Consider the following 20,573-nt stretch of genomic DNA (forward strand, 5'->3'; position numbering starts at 1 on the left):
GGGGGGAAATGGGGTGTGTTATTGGAGTGAGATTGGCATCGTTCTTCACCGGTGCTGCAGCGGCGTCGTTTCTGGGCCTCTACAGCCTCCACAACGATTACAAGCTCGCGCACTTATACTATATTCAACGGGTACACATCAATTTTCCTTCTTTTTTTATTATTTATTATTTTGCATGATTTATGTTGTGTTTAGTGTTTTTGTTCCTCTAATCATGTCATTAGCGAGAGCCGTTAATTGAAAGAATTTCTAGGTGGTAATAAATTAGATTTACCATTTTGGATTTTTGGTTTGAGAGAGGGGTAAAACTGATATGATATGATGATGATAATGATTGTTGAGATGAATATATTAGAAATGCGAATAATACATGTAAGAATGCTAGAATTGATTGGGGCTTCTGTTTACTTCATAAATATGTTCCCTTGTTGTTGTTGTTGCTTCTATGTTGATGTCTTCAGCAATGGTTATAGCAATGCTGTGTTGTGGCTGTTTTTTAAAAGCTATTCTACTGATCCAGAGCTACAAAATGTTGGAAAGGTGACCTTTTTTGTTTGATATAATTTAGATGCATGTATTTCGTCTTTTGATTGATGGAGTGAGGATTGTGCAGAGGGAGGCAGACTGCTTCATTTCCTGATCCAGCTTTTGATTGAATTGAAAGGTGAGGAGGCAAAACTTGGAAGGGAGGGATTTTGGTTGGCCTTCTTGTTATTCCTCCTCTCCCTTCCTAACTTCTGAACTTTACAAGGGATTAAAATCCTTCCCCCTTCCTACCAAACAGAATGTTAATGGTATGATTAATTATAGGAGACATTTTCTACATGGTTGAATTTGTGTTTTACTCTTTCAGACTCCATCTAGGATAATCTTCTGTTCAGTTTCAATTTTAGCAGTATGTTTTTTTGGTGTGGCTCGGGGGGCTAATTGGTGTATGTGTGGAGTTTGCATATTTGAGAGTGGCAGTTATGGTACCCTATTGATATTTACTCTAGTGCAGAATGGACAATAGAATACATGTCCAAAATATTTGGAAGTCATTGCCTGGTGCAATAATAACTTAAGTCTTACTCATTTAGCAGCAGCTATGTTGAGCCAACAATAGGATTAATACTTGTAATATCTACGTATATTTTATTTATTTTGAGATTTCTTTTCATTAGTTTGTTCAATAGGAAGATTGCTCTTGCTGTTGGCAGGTTTTTTGTATGTTTTCTTATTATCAGCCAAACAAAGAACTTGATTGATGGGGGTTCAAGTGGTACCCTACCCAAAAACATCTTACAAAAAAGATATTCAGCTTCAAGCATAAATCCCTAAGGATACTTGTCTTCAAACTACTTATACGTGTTGGAAAAACCCAAGTCCCACATCAACTAGAGATAAGGTCAAGATAAAGTATATAAGTGGGAGACAAATCTCACCTTATGAGCTAGCTTTTGAGGTTGAGTTAGACCCAAATCCGCACTTTTCGAATACTAAAATTAAACCCAGCTCAATGTGCAATAATAAGCTTCCCCAGCAAAACATATCTACTGTAACCTGCCTAATATCAGCCTTTAACATCTATACCTGGTTCGAATCTATTCCGCCAATCAATCCCTTCACACAGCTATTCCTTTATTGCAACAGTGTTGTTTTAATATCTATATAGTGTCTCAAATTCACTGACCTGCATAACTCTTAAAAAACCAAAGTAGAACCTCCCCAACATGGAACCATTTACAGGTACCTGATGTTCCTCCAAATTATGTCAATTCCGTATCAGGCCTTCTAGCATATATCAGACCGCCAGACCTTCTACACATATCCCTTTTCAATTTCAATTAACACACACCTGTCAAACAAAGCATTGGTAATGTAGACCAGTCATACAAAGAGTAAGGAAATTGTTTTCCTTTACATGCCAACCAGAGCCACGACCTTAGCTTAACCAATTCCCACACTTTATCCTTATCCATGACTGCCATTGTTATTTGTTAGAGACAATTTCGTTCTTATGTAACCAAATGGTCCAGGTAACAGCGAACCACACCACTTTCCACTTCATATTAGCTTCCTCCTGAGTCCTGACCTTGAGCTGTTCCTCCCTAGCCTTTTTAAAATATTATGGTCTCATAAAATTCTTTTCTCTTTGTCTCGATTACAAAATCTGCAAATAAATATTTCTCCTTGTTTTGTTCTCTGCAAGACCTCCTCAACTTCTCTAGCACATTTCCGTTAATTTGGATCCAATGCTTTCCTGTCTTACCTTCTTTGATATATGTAAAGTGGTTTTATTAATAGTGACTTAGTCTTGTTTGTTGGACAAATAGAATGGGCAAAAATTTCTTTTTTGGTGCTTGTAAGGGACTTTCAAAGTGAACAGAGGATGAATCTGATTGTTATATTCTATTTCTAGGCTTATGACTTATGATGTTAAATGCAATGCTTTAGTTGTTGCATTCAATATAGTTTTGAAGGCATGTGTAAATTTTGCTTGAATGAGGAATCCAATGAGATCTGTTGACTAGCATCATAATTTGTTGTTGTCTCCAAATGAATGCCTCTTATCTCTCACGGTTTAAAATTTATGTTCATTGTTAAATTAAGAAAATGCAGTTGTTTTTTTTTTATCTAATTGTTCGTTTGGGGGCAAAATATGTTTTGCTGCCATGTTTTTGGGATTTCTCTATTTGAATCTTTAATCCAAATTATGTCTGCTCACAGAAATGAGCAATATTGTTCAATGCTTTTTGGAGATAGTACATTTGTCATACTTTTGTAGTAATCCCTTGCATATTGGCAATCATCTCCTCCCTCCATTATTTTCTTGCACCAGAAAGGAATGAGTGGCCAGAGTCGGTTTTGTTTGAAATTTTGAAAACTGGTACTGCAATTTTTACAACCCCCTTGTGCTGTTCCACTTGATGAATTAACTTCCCTTGCTTTTCCAGATGAATGGCCTCCACAAATCACTGGAAAGTCGAATTTCTTCCTTGGAAAAACTGAAACAAACGGAAACTTCTGAACAGGTTGAAGCAACAAAATAAGAGTTCAGACCGAAGCATCCATTGTGGAAAAATTTGATTCAATGCACTATGAAAAGTGAGTTTTTGGTTTGCTTTCCTCATGAATAAGTTCAATTTGACTCATTTTATGGCACCACATCTGACTGAACTTTTTCGTCTAAAGAGTACAGATCAGTGGTGTCACCAAATGTAGTTTGGATTATTTTTTGGCCAAGAGATTTTAGCTTTCACCGCGGTTATACATGGTAATTAAGGAATATTTGAGTGACATTTTTTTCCCTTCTTAAATATGGAAAATGCATTTTCTTTATTGTTTCTATTTACGACATATAACTTGAAAATAAAATGATTTTCTACATAATAATATTAAGTGTATGGGATTTAATTTTGAGTAAACCATCATTTTAATACCTAAATTTGTAACGCACTATTTTAATGGCCTTGAATTTTATATATATATTAAGAGTACATTTCATTTTCATGTTGGTCTGAATAGCAAAACAGTTTTGATTTGGTGTCAGATAATAGTATTTTTTTGTGTCCCATGTGGCATCATGATGAACTCAGTAGTGACTTTGAAATAATTGATCTATAAAAGCTAAGAATGAGTTATTCTATATTTTTTTAAAAATTGTTTTATACAACTTTTTTTATTATCATATATTATACCTTAAAAAAGATATTCATATTTTTATACTCAAGAATCAGATGATAAAAAATTTAGGATCTTGCTAATTACAAAAAGATTTGTGTTGAAAATTACATTAAAAGTGCATTAGAAATTTTGGCAAAAAGATACCTTTCAAAAAAAACCATTTTTATTTCCTTAATCAATGTGCATTTGCCAAAAAATTATGTTAAGAAATTTATAGTTTTTACTTTTTCAATAAACTTTTATTCTTTCTAAAGAATTTAATAATGGAAAAAATTCATATCTTACACTAAAATAAACCATTTTCTTATCATTTCAAATTTAGATAACTATACTTAATAAATTCACGCTTTTCTTTCTGCAATATAAACCTTCGTTGTAACAGTTTTAAAGCATTTATTTACATTTTGAATCCTTGTCATAACTTGTTTTGTTATTTATTTTGTTGGCTAAGATATAACTTTCTAAACTACTACAATCTTAAAATAAAGACATTTAGGTTCAGTTTTTGAACATCATTGATTTTGTATTTTGTTTCAATCTTCAAAGAGTTTAACTTAAATTTATAATAAATAAGTATTTGTTATTTATTTTGTTCACTTTCGTCTATACTATAAGAGTTTGACTAAAAATTATGATAAATAAATATTTTAGAATGCATTAATTATATTATAATTAAAATTTGTAACAAATAACTATTTTTTTAACATAAATTATATTTTAGATTTGTGATAAATAATTTATATTGTGATAAAATTTTATTTTTAACTATTGATAAGTTTTTTAATAAAATTTTGAAATTCAATTTAAAAATAAAGATTAAAAGAATAAATTTATAGACATAAAATATTAAGAAAATTCTTGAAAATATTATTTTTCAAGAATTCCTAAAACTTATCTCGTTGAATAATAATTCTTAAAAATGCTCTCATGCATAAAAGTTATTCAAAGCTATAACTATTATAATGAAATATCTAATTTTTTGTACACTTTATGTTAGTCGTTTTTTCCGTCATTTTCATTAAGTAATTACTAACTATCACACAATTGCTACTCTCATATTTTATTTAACCTCGTTTCTCTCTCTCTCTTTATTTTTTTTTTAAATATAGACACATAGTATCTCTCTTCTCCTAGTTTATAGTAACTAACATGATAATTACGGCTTAAAGCTACACGTACACTACACAACAACCTCCAAATATGACTTTAGATTTTAGAATAATTTGAATGAATAGAAGAATCCAACCAAATAAATTCAAGGGAAATGGGCCCATTTCAACTCTTATGTTGAATTAACTGAATGAGACGAGTAACTCAGTGGGGTCCGGATGTTTTATCAAAATTGAAAGTCTTGTCCAACCCATTTCAAATGGGTCGTGGAGGAAAAATTGAGGCATTTACTTTCTGCACTACTATACTTATTTTCTGCACCTCTGATTTTTATTATGTGAACAATATTATCCTTAACGAGCCTCAATATTTCCTTCTCTCAAATTATAAATTATTTTAGATATAAATTTTAAAATAATTATTATAAAAATTTCAAATTTATGTTACATAACAATTTATAATTCCTAAAAAAAAAACAGTTTATAATTACATTAAGACCTTTGATTTCATCATTTAAGTGGGGAAAGTAAAAGAAAGTTTATATTGAATGGTTGCATTTATAGAAAAAGGTATATTTAACCACTTGGTTGATTAATCTTGTTATAAAGTGGATAATGATTATTGTAGGCACTTTGCTCCCAAATAATAATCTTTACAATAAATATAATTTAAATTATTAATTATAAGGACACAAAAAATTCAAGTTAATATCATTCTTCGTAACGAAGCAGGTGCCTTCTTATGTGGCTACATTGCTTTTTTTGGTGAGAGTTCGATCTTTGTGGCAGAATTGAAAGCGATCATGTTGGGTCTTAACTCTTAAGTTGGCCTGGTTGAGAGGTTTTAGGAAAATAAGAGTTTATTTGAATTCAAAATTCGTTGTGAGACTTTGTTCAATGGCTGTTGTCTACAACATCCTTTTTATAACATTAAATATTAGATCAATTCATTTTCTTTTGTAAATCATAATATCAGTACCAAATAATTTTTTTTGGAAATAATGATTAATCTTTGTTGAAAATTATAAACATACATAAAATAAATATTTCATGTCCAATAATCAATCATAGAGTGCATTTCTACATTGGACATGTTACATGAAATCATATCTACGTAGAGGCAAATCAACCCGCTGACAAGATTGCTGCTCTTTTGAGTGAAGATGTTTATCGTGTGTATGAATTAGCTTCTGACTTTATTTTGAATGTTGTAAGAGTTGATATGGCTCAATTTTTTTTCCCTAGAGGCTTTTAATTGTGGCCTCATTTGTAGTTAAGAAAAAAAGGCATGAGATTTATGTTCCTAAGGCCAATGTAATTGATTTTTGTTTTGCTCCTCAAGTCTTATGATAGCTTTAAGGGTTAAGGTAATCAACACATAACGTCATCAAATGGACAACCAACACTACAGCATAAAATTATTTTTTAACAGAGAAACATGCGTATAGATCAAGAGACATAAAAACCACACTTTACTTATGATATATATATATTAATACTTTCTTAATTATGTATATTTTATTTATAAATTCCAATACCTTCTTAAAATACATTTATTTTATATTTATAATTTTTTAAAATTAAAATATCCATATAATGTTCAATCAATATATCTACAACATGAAACAAAGAAGTCAGAAAAGAAGGGCAAGAAATCATTTCAACACTTTTTTTTTACGTTATATACATTGGGAAGGCACAGAATATTAATCCATTTTCCTAGGAAAACAAACAAGGAAAGGTATGTGGATGGGACCATGTGGGAGTGGTCCTTGGAGATAGAAAGACAGAAGTGGTGATCCGCATCCATTGCATGTTGATGAGAAGATAGAAAATTAGAAATAAACATGGTCCCTACCCTAATGGGAAGAAAGGCAAATTCTAAATTATCAAAAAGGAAAAGGCAAAGAGCAAAATAAAAATAATTCAAATGGATAAATCATTGCTAAGTCGGTGTTTCCTTGACGGTGGTAGCTTTGGAATCGACAATGGACCAAAAAGGCAGAGTAGATTAGAGATGGGATTTGATGACATACCACATACATATCCCCAGCACCCCATGCCCTAGTTATTGTTTTGCTTCATTTGTTTCTCAATCTACATAACATGTCTACTTACTTCTTTTAGGCCCTCTCTCTTCTCTATACAAAAAAGAGAAAGACAAAAACATCAGGTTGGTTTTTATGTATTGTTAATATAAATGTTTTTAAATTTTTAATCAAAAAAATTGCTATATAAATATATTTTTTTAAGATTATTATTATAAAAATAAATAAACTTATAAGAAAAACAAATTATTCATTAACCGTATAAAATAACATTCCATTGTTATTTCATCACTAATTATACAAGTGCTTAATAATTTTTTGTAATGGCAAAGCCCTTTGTCTCCTACACTTCAACAAAAAAAAATCTAATCACAAATTATTATAGATAAATAATTTATTATTTTTTATAATAACTATTTGTTTAATAATATCATAAGTTATACTAACAAAAAATTTAATTAATTGAAAATGTAATTTTTTATAGTAACAATATATAGTCATTCAATTCTAAATTTATTATAAATAATATTTTATAATTTACACTATAAATAAATATACTATTTTTTCAAAAAGCATTATTCATTATTTTTCTGACGAAATATTGTGCATAGGTGTGATAATCAACTGAATGAACTCAAAAATAATTTCAAATTTGATTTAATATTTAGCACGTTGAATTTTATGAATTCAATGAATTAAATTTTAATTAAAAATTAAGTTCATTAAATAAATGAGTTGAACTTAACATATATATATATATATATATATATATATATATATATATATATTGAGTTTTCTATTAATTTATATATATAAGACATGTAAATTTTGGTGTAATTTTTTTTATCATATCTTATGACTCTATAAAGCTAATAAAATAAGTTTAGTTATGTTCATTTAAAAAAAAAATTAAACAATCATTTTATGTAAAATCTACTAATAAATTAATGGTTTGGATAGAAGTATGATACTTGATAGAACATTATGGTGGAAGTTGATCCATGTAGCCGACCCCACCTAGTGGGATAAGGCGTTGTTGTTGTTGTTGTTGTTGTATAGAATTTAAAAAAATTAACTTTTGGTTCATGTGATTTGAGCTAACAAATTGCTTGCGAGCTTTAATCAAGTTGAGTTCGACCTAAAAAAAAATATTCATGTCGAACTTAAATCAAGCTTTAACTAAGTTAAATATTAATGAATCGAGTTAAATTAAATCGAACTCAACTAAACTCGATTCATATTCAGTCTTAATTATGTACACATTTCAAAATAAATCTAATAAATAAAAACAAAAATCTTAATCCTTTGCTAAAATTAGCTCAAAAGTATTTTTAATCTGAAAACCAGACATGGACATAGTCGTTGGTGAATGTTCCAATTAATTCTGTTCTCTGTCGTAGCCTTTTGTACAATATGAATATTTTTATATTATAAATATTTTACTAACATATAATACTTCTATAGTAAATATAAATAACTACAGTACTATCTCATGAGGACATTTTAGATTGAATATGAAGTTTGTGAGTGATATTAAATATTTTTAAAATTGTGTGTATTAACTTTAAATATTAGTAATTTTGGTATGGAGAAAGTCAATATTATTTTACTTTTATTTATTTGTTGCTTTCATTTAAAACGTCTTTCTACTATTTGGTTAGTATTTAAATTATAAAATATTTTTAAATACTAGTTTTTTGGAGCATTTAAATACTAGTTAAAAACATGAATTGTTAAATGAAATAAAATATTTAATTATTTATCAATACTTCTTTCGTCTCAAAATAAGTATTGTGTCTTATATTGTTTTGCATAAATTAATAAAAGATAATAAATAAATGAAAGAAAGTGATAATTTTACAAAACTAGCTTTTGTATTAATATTGCATTGGAAAATGTAAGATGACACTTATCAGGAACATTAGTGAAAAAAATACTATAATTGATATTACATTAAAAAATTAATACAACACTTGTTTTAGAATAATTAACATTTGTTTTAGAATAATGTTTTCTCTCGAATGTGACATTTATTTTGAGACAAAGGAAATACTATATCAAACATTAATAAATACAAGGTAGTATTAGTACTCTCCAGATTCATATAAGTAAAAAAGTTGCATTATATATTAAATTCCTATATAAGTTAATCTAACTAATTCCATCCTTATTTAATGATATCATTCATAAAATATCCTTTATTTAATTATAACTATATTTTTAATGAATTTATTTTATTTATATTAACAAGTTCTAATGGAGGGTGTTTTAGGAATAATTTTATTTTTTACAAGTACGAAGGGAGTACTTAATACTCTTTTCATTCCTAATTGTAAAACTCTTTCAATTAATTAACATCCCTTAAAAAAAGTAATTAGCTTGGTTAATCACATTAAATATGTCAATTAGTTGTACTATCACTCTAAAATTATTATTTTTTTATCTTTTTATCTATTTAATTATTTTTTATTGATGTTTGGAGAGAAAATAATCAAATAAGGGTATGTAAGAAAAAAAATAATTAATACATCTAGAAGTTAAAAAATGATCTTATAAAAATAGTCAAACAAATTTATGAAAATAATCTTATAATTAAGGATGGAGGGAGTAGTAACAAAATAGAAACTAAAGCCCGTTAATGGTTGTTAGTTTTTGTTTTTCCATGTTAAAATGTAATTTCAGAAGAGAAACATGTTTGACAAAAATGAGGTTGAGTTGATTTTTTGCTTCTTTTTCAAAACAATTTTTACTCCATTTAAAAAACAATAAAAATATGTATGTGAGTTTTTGTTGTTTCCTCTAATCCTCTAGCACCTCTCTCTCACTTCATTGGTTACGTTGTCAATTATTGATTGTCGATAATAATTACAGTAGTGGGTCGTGAGTACATTATATTGACCTTTTTTAAAATTATAAAATTTTAATGTTGAAGATACATAAAAGAAATTTGGAAATAATTATGAAATTTCTTTTTTATTTTGCAACCGTTTTCAAAATGAAAGATAAAATTAAAATATTTCAAAACAGAAAATCCCATAATGGGGCCTAACTTAAGAAAGGAATCAATGTCCAAAGTTGGCATGTGATGATTACATATTTGTACCATTTCTTTCAAGCCTGACCAAAGTGAGAATCATAAATGAGCAATAAAGACAAATAGCATGGCGGATTAGGAAAGGTAGGAGGATAAGAATTCTATTAAGACTTGTTTCCGTTTAGGCCAATGCAACATATTAGTGTTAATGGGTTGTGTGCACGTGAAGGAGTCTACGGATTAGAAGAGGAGATAAAAGTAAATTGGGATGCAACGTTTTTGGAGTGGAAGAAAAGTAATAAATGAGAGGGGTGGTTGCAAATTGCAGCTACTGATGGAGACACCACAGCTGTCAACCTCTTTCGCCCTTTTACCCTTCCTTCCCACTTGGATCATATCATTAACTAAAAATTTAAAAGATTTTTTTTATTAAAGTCTAAAAAATAATATTTTTCATAATTTTTTTATGCATTTTTATTATTTTTTAAGAAATATTTTCTTTTTAATTCTTTTGTTAGTTTCTTAAAAATATACTAAATATTATTATTCTATATTATATGATCCAAAAATATGCACTTATTTTAAATATTAAAAAAGGAGTGGTATGAAATATATAACATTAGTATTTATAATGATCCAAAGTATGTATTTTCTTTAAATATTCAAAGAGAAAAATTCTATTATTTATCAACTAGTTTTACACATCATTCAATATCAAATTATTTTAAAATAATTATTTTAAAAATTAACAAACTTATTATATATAAAAATTATGATTGAATAATTATATAATTTTTTTTACACTATTGCTTCATAATTTTTTCTTCCTTATTTATAATGATTTTATTCAATTTGAACTGAAATGTCTTTCATAAAAAAATATATGATTTAAAATCAGTTCCTTTAAACACAATTAATATATCACTAAAAATGTAGATTAACTTAAACCTTTGAGTTTGATTTACATGTATAATTTAATTAAAAAAGGTTATATCACCGAAAATAAAAAAATTTAAAATTATGTATAATTTAATAAAAACTCTGAAATATTACTGTAATTTATTCTTTTATTTAACTCCTAAGTAATTTTTCGATTTAATTAGCTCATTTAAAATGGTACGAAATGGATGCACTCTTTTGTTATGTGTCATTCATTCTTTTCCCTGTCTTTCCACATGTCAATTGTCAATTGTCAATTGTTTAGTTGGTTTACACATCATTTCATAATCCTCGCATGTCGTTACGTATAGACTAGAGTATAGCAGTCAAATTAACAGTTTTAACCATTTTCGTGTACGAGGTAATGAAAATTACTCTTATTTGCTAAAGACAGAGCTGTTTTTCTTACGTTCTTAATGTTATGCACTTTTGAAAATTAAATAACATATATGTTGATGAATTTTTTTATATAATTGGACCAAAATATGTTATAAGACTGACTTAGGTTATGTTTGGATTTCCGTTTAAAATACAATGTATGAATTTTAGGCTAAATTTAGTTATCCACAAATTCAATTTTACAAAAGAAAAAAATGTTTTTCTAAATTTTATTTTGTCCCAAAAGTCTATTTACAACAATAAAATAAGCATGTACTTAAACTAGTGAAAATGCCTTGGACATCATGTAGAAATGTTGTTTTCCTAGGAATGAAATAGAAAGAAGAAAAATATAAATAAAAGACAAATAAATAATAATGTATTGTTTAGACGAGTAAAAATAAGAAGAAAAGGTAACAAATTCTCCTTGTTTATTTAAACAACTGAAAGAAAAAGTGAAAATAAAAAATATAAAAAAGCACATGTATATTAATTACGCACATTAAAGATATTTTTTGTCTGGATTTATTTATTTAATGTTATATTTTCTTATTTATACTGTTGCACGTTACTTTTGGTACACTATGAGGGCAATGCTTCGGGAGTCATAAAACATGTAACCAAATTTTTTGTTTGTGATTAGTATATAAAAAGTTAGAAAAGACGTGTAATTGAGAGAGAAAATATGATAAACATATAATATAAAAATTAAATAATTTAGTAAGAAAAATGCACAAATATATTAATTAAATATTTTTTAGTCAAATATTGTTCCATAATATTTTTAAATAAAATATAAAATGGTGAAAATTATGGCCTATTTTCGTCTATTAAAATAGAAAATTGTTTATTTAAATATTACTTTTTCCCTTTCAAATATTTTCATCTATAAACATCATTGTTCCTTTTTCTTATATGGACTTGACAATTGTACGTAATTATTCAAGGAAAAATTTAATTATCAATTTGGTTGTTTATTTATTTAGCATGTTTAATTAGATCTTTTTATTTATTTTGAAAGTTCCAATCAAATCTTTTATTTTTTAAATGCTTTAATGTAGTTCTTTATTTTTAAAAAAAATACTTTAATGTGGTCCTTTTCGTTCCATTGAAGCTCATGGTGATAAATTGCAAATTCAAACAGAAATAATCACATTGAGGCATTTTTTTCTTAAATAAGACCCAATTAAAGCTTTAGAAAATAAAAAACCTAATTAAATATTTTAAATAAAATAAAGGGATGAAATTGATAACTAAACTTTCCGTAAAACAAGTTATGTGAAGATTGGTTAAAAGGTGACGAACAAGCTTTAGGTTTGGTGAAGGATGGTTTAATGAAATGCCACTTACAAGATTCAAGATTTAGTTTCAAAATCTGACGCTCGTTATAATGGCTAAGGGGAAGGGAGGATAATTTATAAGGCACTTGTGTATATTCATATTGTCCTTCACTTTTGACACTGAGTATGGCCAAACAAGCCCCTCAAGAAGCCAAAATGTTTTAACAAAATTTGGTTCCCCAAATTAGGACAAAGTACTTTTGATTTTAAAGATGAAGAGAAAGAGGGCACTTCGGCTTCCCTCACTTAATTTATATCGTTACCTACCTGAATGGGGTCACTGCAATATTCAATTATTCATCTTAAAGAGCAGTGTTTGAAGTTCATGTTTGGAACAATATTTATTTGAGTGAAGTCCAACACGCTAAACTAAATTATCTGTAATTTTGTCTGAAAGAAATCTTGTTTAGTTATTTTCAACTAATGTGATTATATTTTAAAAAGTACGCATGCATGTTTAAAATTATAAAAAAAAAACTTTTGTGTTACTTTATTTTATTTTATTTATCAAATTTACTTTTGAAATAATTTTTTTAAAACATGAAATACTTCAGTTTAAACTGCATTTTAACAAAAACCAGTTATATAAAATTAAAAATACTCTAAAGTTTACACATGCCGGATCAAACGCGTACTGCAAGAAACATATTGCACAGGTAGACGGTCAGTGGTCGGAATGGCATTACAAGTTTGGCAGTGCATGATTGTATTTTATTTTGGTTATTATTACAAGTGCATGATTGTATTTTTTTTCCTCCATTATTGCTCAAAAAGATTAAACAAAAATAGAAGAGGATTTTCAGGAGGATTAGCGAGCATTTTAGTTAGATATTGGTTGATGATATTGGGTGAAAATAGTTTCACTCGATGTCGCCCAAAAAACACCATTGACTGACATTAAACGAAAAAAATCATTGCCGATATTAGCCAAAAATAGGCATGGCCGATGTAGGCAAAAAAACATGATTAGTCGATGTTGGTCAAAAAGTATCACCAACTAATGTTGGTCGTATAAAACCTAGTCGACATCAGACAAAAAATAGTCTTGACCGAAATCGACAATAAAGACCCTAGTTGACATCAGCAAAAAAGTAACATCAACCAATGTTAGGCCAAAAACCCTAGTCAGCACCAACAAAAACAAATATCCCCTAGCCAACATTGGTAAAAAAATCCTAGTCGATATCGGTTGAAAAATAGTATTAGCCGACGTCAATCGAAAAAAAATCCTACCAAACATCGATTGAAAAATAATCTCAACTGACGTCGGTTAAAAAAATACCTAGCTCATGTTAACAAAAAAATAACATTACTTGACATTGGTTGAACATAGCGTAACTAATATTTGTCAAAAATATCACCAGATGACATTGACTAGAAAACCCTAGCCAACCAAGACAAAAAAAAAAAAAATTGACCTTGGTTAAAAATAACTCTGACCAAAGTTGACAAAAAACAAGCATGATCAAAATCAACTAAAAGTAATCCTAGCCGAAATAGGTTAAAAACTTATTTTTAATTTAAAATCAAAATGATTTCAAACTAGATCGATTTTAAAACTATTTTAAACCTGTTTAAAACAAATCCAAATCACTTTTATTCAATTAACAAAAATACGAATTTTAAATTCAATTCATTTAATTGGATTTGAATTGGATATGGATCGAATCTCCAAAAATCCAATTTATGAACACCCTAATACATACATATAATTGGTAATTAAATTATGTTTAACGACCAAATTATCTGTTTGGATTTAAATTCGAAACACTTATTGTTACCTAAGTACTACTAACTACTAATAATAATGGCGCGCATTGATCTCATGCTCAGCAATAATATAACACGATCATTTAGAATGTTAACTAGTATTTACACCCGTGACATGCACGGGATTATAACTAAAATGGGACAAATGTAGATAACGTTTCTTAGAAGTTATTGGTGATATTTTTTTAAATTAGAATTGGGAAATTTTATGATGCCTTACCAAAGTAAAATTTTGACCAATTGCTTATTTAGTTTCACGTTGAAAAATTAATCTCAAGTTTAAAATTGAATTTAGATAATATTTAATTTATGTGAATGGTTATGTGTTAATAAAGACTCTATAATTGAATACGAGTTAAAATAAATTTGGATTAATTTTGTATTGAATAAAAAAATTATATTAAATTTTATTTATAACTTATTTTTATAATAAAAACATTTAAATATAAATCATATAACTTCAAAATTAATCTTAACTATAATTACTTTTACAAAATCATTTCCATCTAAAATTAATTTCATCATTTTTCATCCAGACACACTCTAATTTACTAACATTCTCAAACCAATTGATCGATTCTATAGCATACCGTTTACCATATTCAATACACTTATGCACACCAAAACAATATTTTATATAGTTAGAGATCATTTAGGCATACAACAAATTAATTCATAGATATTTTTTATAATAATATTTTTTCATTTTATCTTTTTCTACTCGTTTATCATTATCCATAATTCCACACTCATTTTCTTCCTTTTTTTTTAATTTTTCTTTAACTAGGTTTAATATATAACTTTTTATACACGATTGTTGTACCAATATAAATATATACAGTCCATGATAACCCATGTGGCTGTCCCCTGTCACCATGCTAGCAAGTATTCAAGAACAAAATAATGAATTAGGAAGTCAAACGTACATTAGACATAGACTTCACCAATTCACCTAGCTATACGAAAATGTTTATTAGGGCAAAGGAGGGAGAATGACATTTGTAGCAAGAATGTCGGAGAATGCTCACGTAGCAAGGTTAATAATAATAATAATAATAATAATAATAATAATAATAATAATAATATATATGGGATGGAAATTGTTCACTTTAAATTTCTAAAAAATAAAATAAATTTTTATTTTTATTTTTATTTAAAAAATATGTCAAGTCTGATATTTCAATTCTTTTATTTTAACTAACCGTGTCAATAATAAATAGAGAATCTAAAAGAGATTATTTTTTAAAAGACAGTCAAAAGATGAAAATACATGAGAAAAATGAATCTTAATTATACGATTAAGAACACTTTTTCTAACATTTATATTCCTACTATCAGTTCGTTTAAAGAGAAAGAAAGGAAAAAAAGCAATAAAATAAGATAAAACTCTACTTAAATTTAAATCTGTTATATCAATTCATTTTCTTTCTATTTATATAATTGATGTGCTAATATGCACAGAGGAAAAAAGGTATTTTACTTGTGCCAATGTGATGGCACGTAAGTAGAGGGAATGACTGGTGTACGTATGCTGTAACTTAAAAAAAAAATAACGAAAACGGTGGCCGTTACAGGGAGTGTAGTGCCCAAAGTTTGTCTGCGTGTACGTTCTGTTATCTTTTCTGTTCTTCCTTCCCAATAAACTCAATGTAAGATAAGAGTATCTCCACCGGGGTTTAGCCATACATGCAGAAAGGGATAGATACCACAATAATGAAGAGAGAGAAGGGTGAAAAAGAAAGAAACAAAAACGGGTCACTTTTAATTTTTTTCTTACTAATTTGTCTGCAAGCGTGTGGTGCGAATGTTGGAAGCATGGAAGCAAAGCAAAGGCTGAGAATGGCGGCAACCCATAACTCAATCATAAATCCCCACATCAACCCCACCCTTTCTCCATTACAACACCTGGCACTAGAGGGATACCATCTTTTATTATTATCTATCTTCACTATTACTGTTAGATGGATAGACATTGCCATAAACAGCACTTTCCTCCCCTTACCTGAAAAGTTTGGTTTCTGATTCTTTTTTCCATTTCAGCAAAGTGGGTGTGGTTTAATTTAATTTACTTTTAGTATGAGTTATGGGTGAATTATTTGGCGTTGGAAAAAGAAGGAACATCAGCAGCAGCAACAACAACAACAACAACAACAGTTCTAGTAGTAGCGTTCTTGGGTTGGATGTGAAGGTGCAACAGAGCCCTGAAGCATTATTCCATAATAGGATGATGATGATGGCGCATCATAATCATCACCACCGTCCATTGTCATCACCCTTTGATAATAATGGTGATGGCGATGGTCCCACGACTTACATGTCTTTTACTAATCATATAAACCTTGTTAGTGGTGCTTCTTCTGTTCTTGGTCCTGCTATTGATGCTGGCTGTGGTGCTGCTCCTCCTGCACCTGTAAGAACTTTGCAGCCTTTTGACATTTCTTCTTATACTTCTTCTCCCACCTCCACTACCACAACCTTCAACTTCAAACCCCCTTCAGGTTGGTATTTTTAATTACTTCGTCCCCCCTCAATGCTGAGCTAAGCTTGTTATTAATTCTGCTTTGCTTCCATCTTTCCCACTAATACACCCCAAAGTTTGCATCTTTTTTAGTACTAGAAAGAAAAGAAAAGAAAGTAAAGGTGGGGAGAGAGAGAGAGAGAGAGAGAGTTGTGTTATGTTCTGTCTAAGACTCTGAACATACTTGTGTTGTGTTACAGCAGGTGTGATGGCGGCTTCGTTGGGGTTTCCTTTCACAAGTGCACAATGGAGGGAGCTTGAAAGACAAGCTATGATATACAAGTACATGATGGCTTCTGTTCCTGTTCCACATGATCTCCTCACACCCTCTTCTCGCTCTTCCTGCAGTATGACCCTTTGCTTTCTTTCTCGTGCGTGTTAATTACTAATTTTTCTTTAGCATAATTCATGCACAAACACAAGACAACAACATGTTCCCGTGCCTTTTCTGCCTTTTGAGTCCATTCCCTCATCAAAAGGTTGTGTCTTTGTTGCTGTGTCTTTGCCTGCATCTCTTACTCGACCATTGTTTGTATTTGTCTCAAAGACTTTACCTTTTATTGTTCAAATCACTGTGGCCCTTTTGGGGCTTTCTTTCACTGTTTCTTGAACTTTTTGCATTCTTTTTTTTTAAATTTAATTTTTATGTTCACAGTGGATGGTGGTTTCAATCTGAGGTTGGCAAATAGCACTGACCCTGAGCCAGGTAGGTGTAGAAGAACAGATGGTAAAAAATGGAGATGTTCAAGAGATGTGGCTCCTAACCACAAGTACTGTGAGCGCCATATGCATAGAGGCCGTCCCCGTTCAAGAAAGCCTGTGGAAGTTAACACCAACAGCACCACCACTCCCACTAGCGTCAACAATAACAACCATCAAATCAAAAAGGCTCGCCATGAGTGTAATAATAATCCTTTTGCTACACCTGACGTTACTGCGGCTATTTCCAACCCCACATCCAGAAAAAATGGATCTTCTCCCCATTTTCTTGGGTCTACTACCACTCAGCCATACCTTGATTCTTCCCTCTCCCTTGATAACTTTGGTCTAAAAGCTGCTAGTTTTGACTCCGTGGCTTCTGTTTCTGCTAATAAGGAACCCAGGTGAGTTTCAAGTTTGGATTTGCTATGCCTTTGTTTCGGTTTGTGTTCTGATTTTTCTTCTTCCATGCCATGTTTTCCCTTCTCGGATCTTTTGTTTTGTTAGTCAAAGCAAAAAAATTTCCTATATGAAGATAATTTTCCAAGGCCTTACACACATTTTGTTTTAATTCGTTTTTCATTAAATTCATTTGAAAATTGTGAACGCTAAAAGTCTTCTTCCTTTGTGTCTACTTTTTTTTTAATTCCTCATTGGAGTCGCAAAGGAGACTCTTTTCTATTTTTGGGTGTTGTTATGTTAACTTGACTACTCTGTTACTGATTTGGTGAGTTGAATTGAATGTGAAAGGGGTTTAGAGTGGATGCTGAATGGAGATCCTATTTCCCTGGGTGCTTCTGACTCACAATGGCAGTCTCTGATGCACAATAAAGATGGAATGACCAGTGTTAGTTCCTGTAACACCACCGAGTCTCAGTATCTGAATTCATTAGCACTATATAACTCTGGACTAGAACAACAGAATAGACGCCATCCTTTGTTCCTGAACCCTCTTGTTGTTCCCATGGAAAATCTCCAACCGGAGAAACCAAGGGGTTTTATTGATGCTTGGTCTAACGCTGAAAGCAATGCCAACACCAACACCACCAACAAGAACTCTGCTGCATCAATTGGTAAATTATCCCTTTCTTCTCTTGATCTATCAATGGGGGGTGCTGCTGTGAATGAAGATGTGGGTAATGTTAACATGGGTTTGGGCCTAATGGAGCCTAATGGAAAAACGCACACTGGTACTAAAATTTCTCTCTCCAATTGGCAAAACCCAGCACCTTGGGTGGCTTCATCACTTGGGGGTCCACTAGCTGAAGTTCTAAGGTCAAGCACAGTCACTGCCACCACCACCACCAATGAAGCAACCTCCAACACACCCTCGCCAGCCACCACTACACATGCTGAATCTCCATCTGGGGTGTTGCAGAAAACGCTTGTTTCATTGTCTGATAGCAGTAACAATAGCAGCCCAAGGGTTGCATCATCAAGGGCCAATTCTGAGATGGCCTTGCTAAGGTTTCAATCAAATTAATGTAAATTAATTACTAGCATTTTCTGCTTTAGTTCATTTCATTTCAAATGGGATAATAGTATTATTATTGTGTAATCTTTTGCATATTTAGCTACCTGTGCTATCCTATGGCCTATTGTTCAGGACGTTTGTTATAAACTAAAAAACCTCTGGTGAAGTGGACAAAAACAACCTGTGTTTTCTGTTTATGTGATGAAGACTCATTGCTTTGCAGCTTTAAATTCTAGCTTCATGGAAACGTCATGATGTTACTTATCTCTACCACCGAGTGTACTGAATGAATGCCATGGGGTTAGTTTGTTGTTGTGGGGTCCTGGGCTCATGCCCCAAGTTGTCGGAAAAGACATAGATCTAACTTTGACTATGTCAACCATGTAGTGCCTCTTTAGCGTTCTCTCTCCCCAAAATATCAAGCACTTTTAACATTTTTCTACTCATTTTGTTTTGCTCTTCCATGTGTATCCACATCTTATATCGCTAGCTATAATGAAAATAATACTATTGAAAATGTTATACATGAAAAATGTTTAAAGTACCGTAATGTCCAAGGAAGATGAACATCTAAAGTGGTCCATCATGGGCTAACATCCTTAGGTATTAAATTACACGAACATCTTTAGAAATTGTCAAATTTCTTTTAATATCCTTTTTCTTTTTATATCTTTAGAAATTCCTCCTAAGTTATTTTATACAGAAAAAATTAATAAATAGATCAATTGAGAATAATAATTGTATAAAATTAATCTTATGTTATTATTAATTCATTTGTAGATTTAGTTATTTATTATTAATATTATAAGAATATAAGTGAAAAATATAATTAATGTTATAATGAACAACTAAGGTTGCACAAATAATTTTTATTTTCAAGATTTAGAAAACATATGTTGAGAAGAAAATATTTTAAGGTGTTATTGCATTTTTACTTTTTTAAAAATACTAAAAATATTGATTTGTTGTTTTAGGGGAGTGTATAAAAGATTTTTTTTTTTGAAAAAAAGTTTTGAAATATTCAATCAAAATTTTAAAATAATAAAAATAAGTATTGTGGTATTCAATCAAAATTGTTATGCTTTTTAAGGAATTAAATAAAGTTCGTGGATATTAATTCAGATTCTCTATAACTAAAAAGATGTCTTCTGGTATTCAATAATTTCGGTGAATTCTCTCTCATAATGAATTTTAATGAATTTAGGAAACCATTTAGCACATAATACACATCAAACAATCTCACATAAATCCTTAAGATTTCATGAGTATTTCTTTTCTTACCAATTGACATATTTTTCTTTTTTTCATCATATATAATTCATTGTCTCTTTGTTGAAAGAAGTAAACATTCATAATTTTTATTAATTTTTTGATCAATGGGCAATATGTCCTTAAACGTGTGATATGAAAGATCTTTTCAATTCTTTGAATTTATGATTAAAACATCTTGATTACATGGTTATACATTTAAATCAATGTGAATATATCTAAACATGAAAAATATATAATTTTAATGAATGTGAGAAGTTGACTCATGTATAAGTGGATAAATATAGAAATGAGATTTGAAATAATTGTTGAACATGTTTTTTGATTGG

At 29.6% G+C, this 20,573-nt stretch overlaps 1 protein-coding gene and 1 long non-coding RNA gene across 3 annotated transcripts; both read left to right on the plus strand.

Annotated features, from left to right (window-relative positions):
• LOC114415607 lies at window positions 1–3,073 on the plus strand. Its single transcript, XR_003667385.1, has 3 exons — window positions 1–131; window positions 569–664; window positions 2,937–3,073. It is a non-coding gene; the product is annotated as an uncharacterized LOC114415607 (long non-coding RNA).
• Window positions 3,074–15,985: 12,912 nt separating this feature from the next.
• LOC114415608 (growth-regulating factor 7-like) lies at window positions 15,986–19,421 on the plus strand. Of its 2 annotated transcripts, none has more exons than XM_028380385.1 (4): window positions 15,986–16,782; window positions 17,006–17,149; window positions 17,458–17,905; window positions 18,252–19,421. In XM_028380385.1, the coding sequence occupies exons 1-4, from the start codon at window positions 16,368–16,370 to the stop codon at window positions 18,982–18,984; spliced, it is 1,740 nt and encodes a 579-aa protein (XP_028236186.1). In that variant the 5' UTR covers window positions 15,986–16,367; the 3' UTR covers window positions 18,985–19,421. The 2 variants fall into 2 exon arrangements, with proteins under 2 accessions (XP_028236186.1, XP_028236185.1); XM_028380384.1 differs by having other exon boundaries at window positions 15,987–16,782; window positions 17,003–17,149.
• The last annotated feature ends 1,152 nt before the right edge of the window (window positions 19,422–20,573 follow it).

This window comes from Glycine soja, chromosome 6, assembly GCF_004193775.1.
Source record: "Glycine soja cultivar W05 chromosome 6, ASM419377v2, whole genome shotgun sequence".
Classification (NCBI taxonomy): domain Eukaryota; kingdom Viridiplantae; phylum Streptophyta; class Magnoliopsida; order Fabales; family Fabaceae; genus Glycine; species Glycine soja.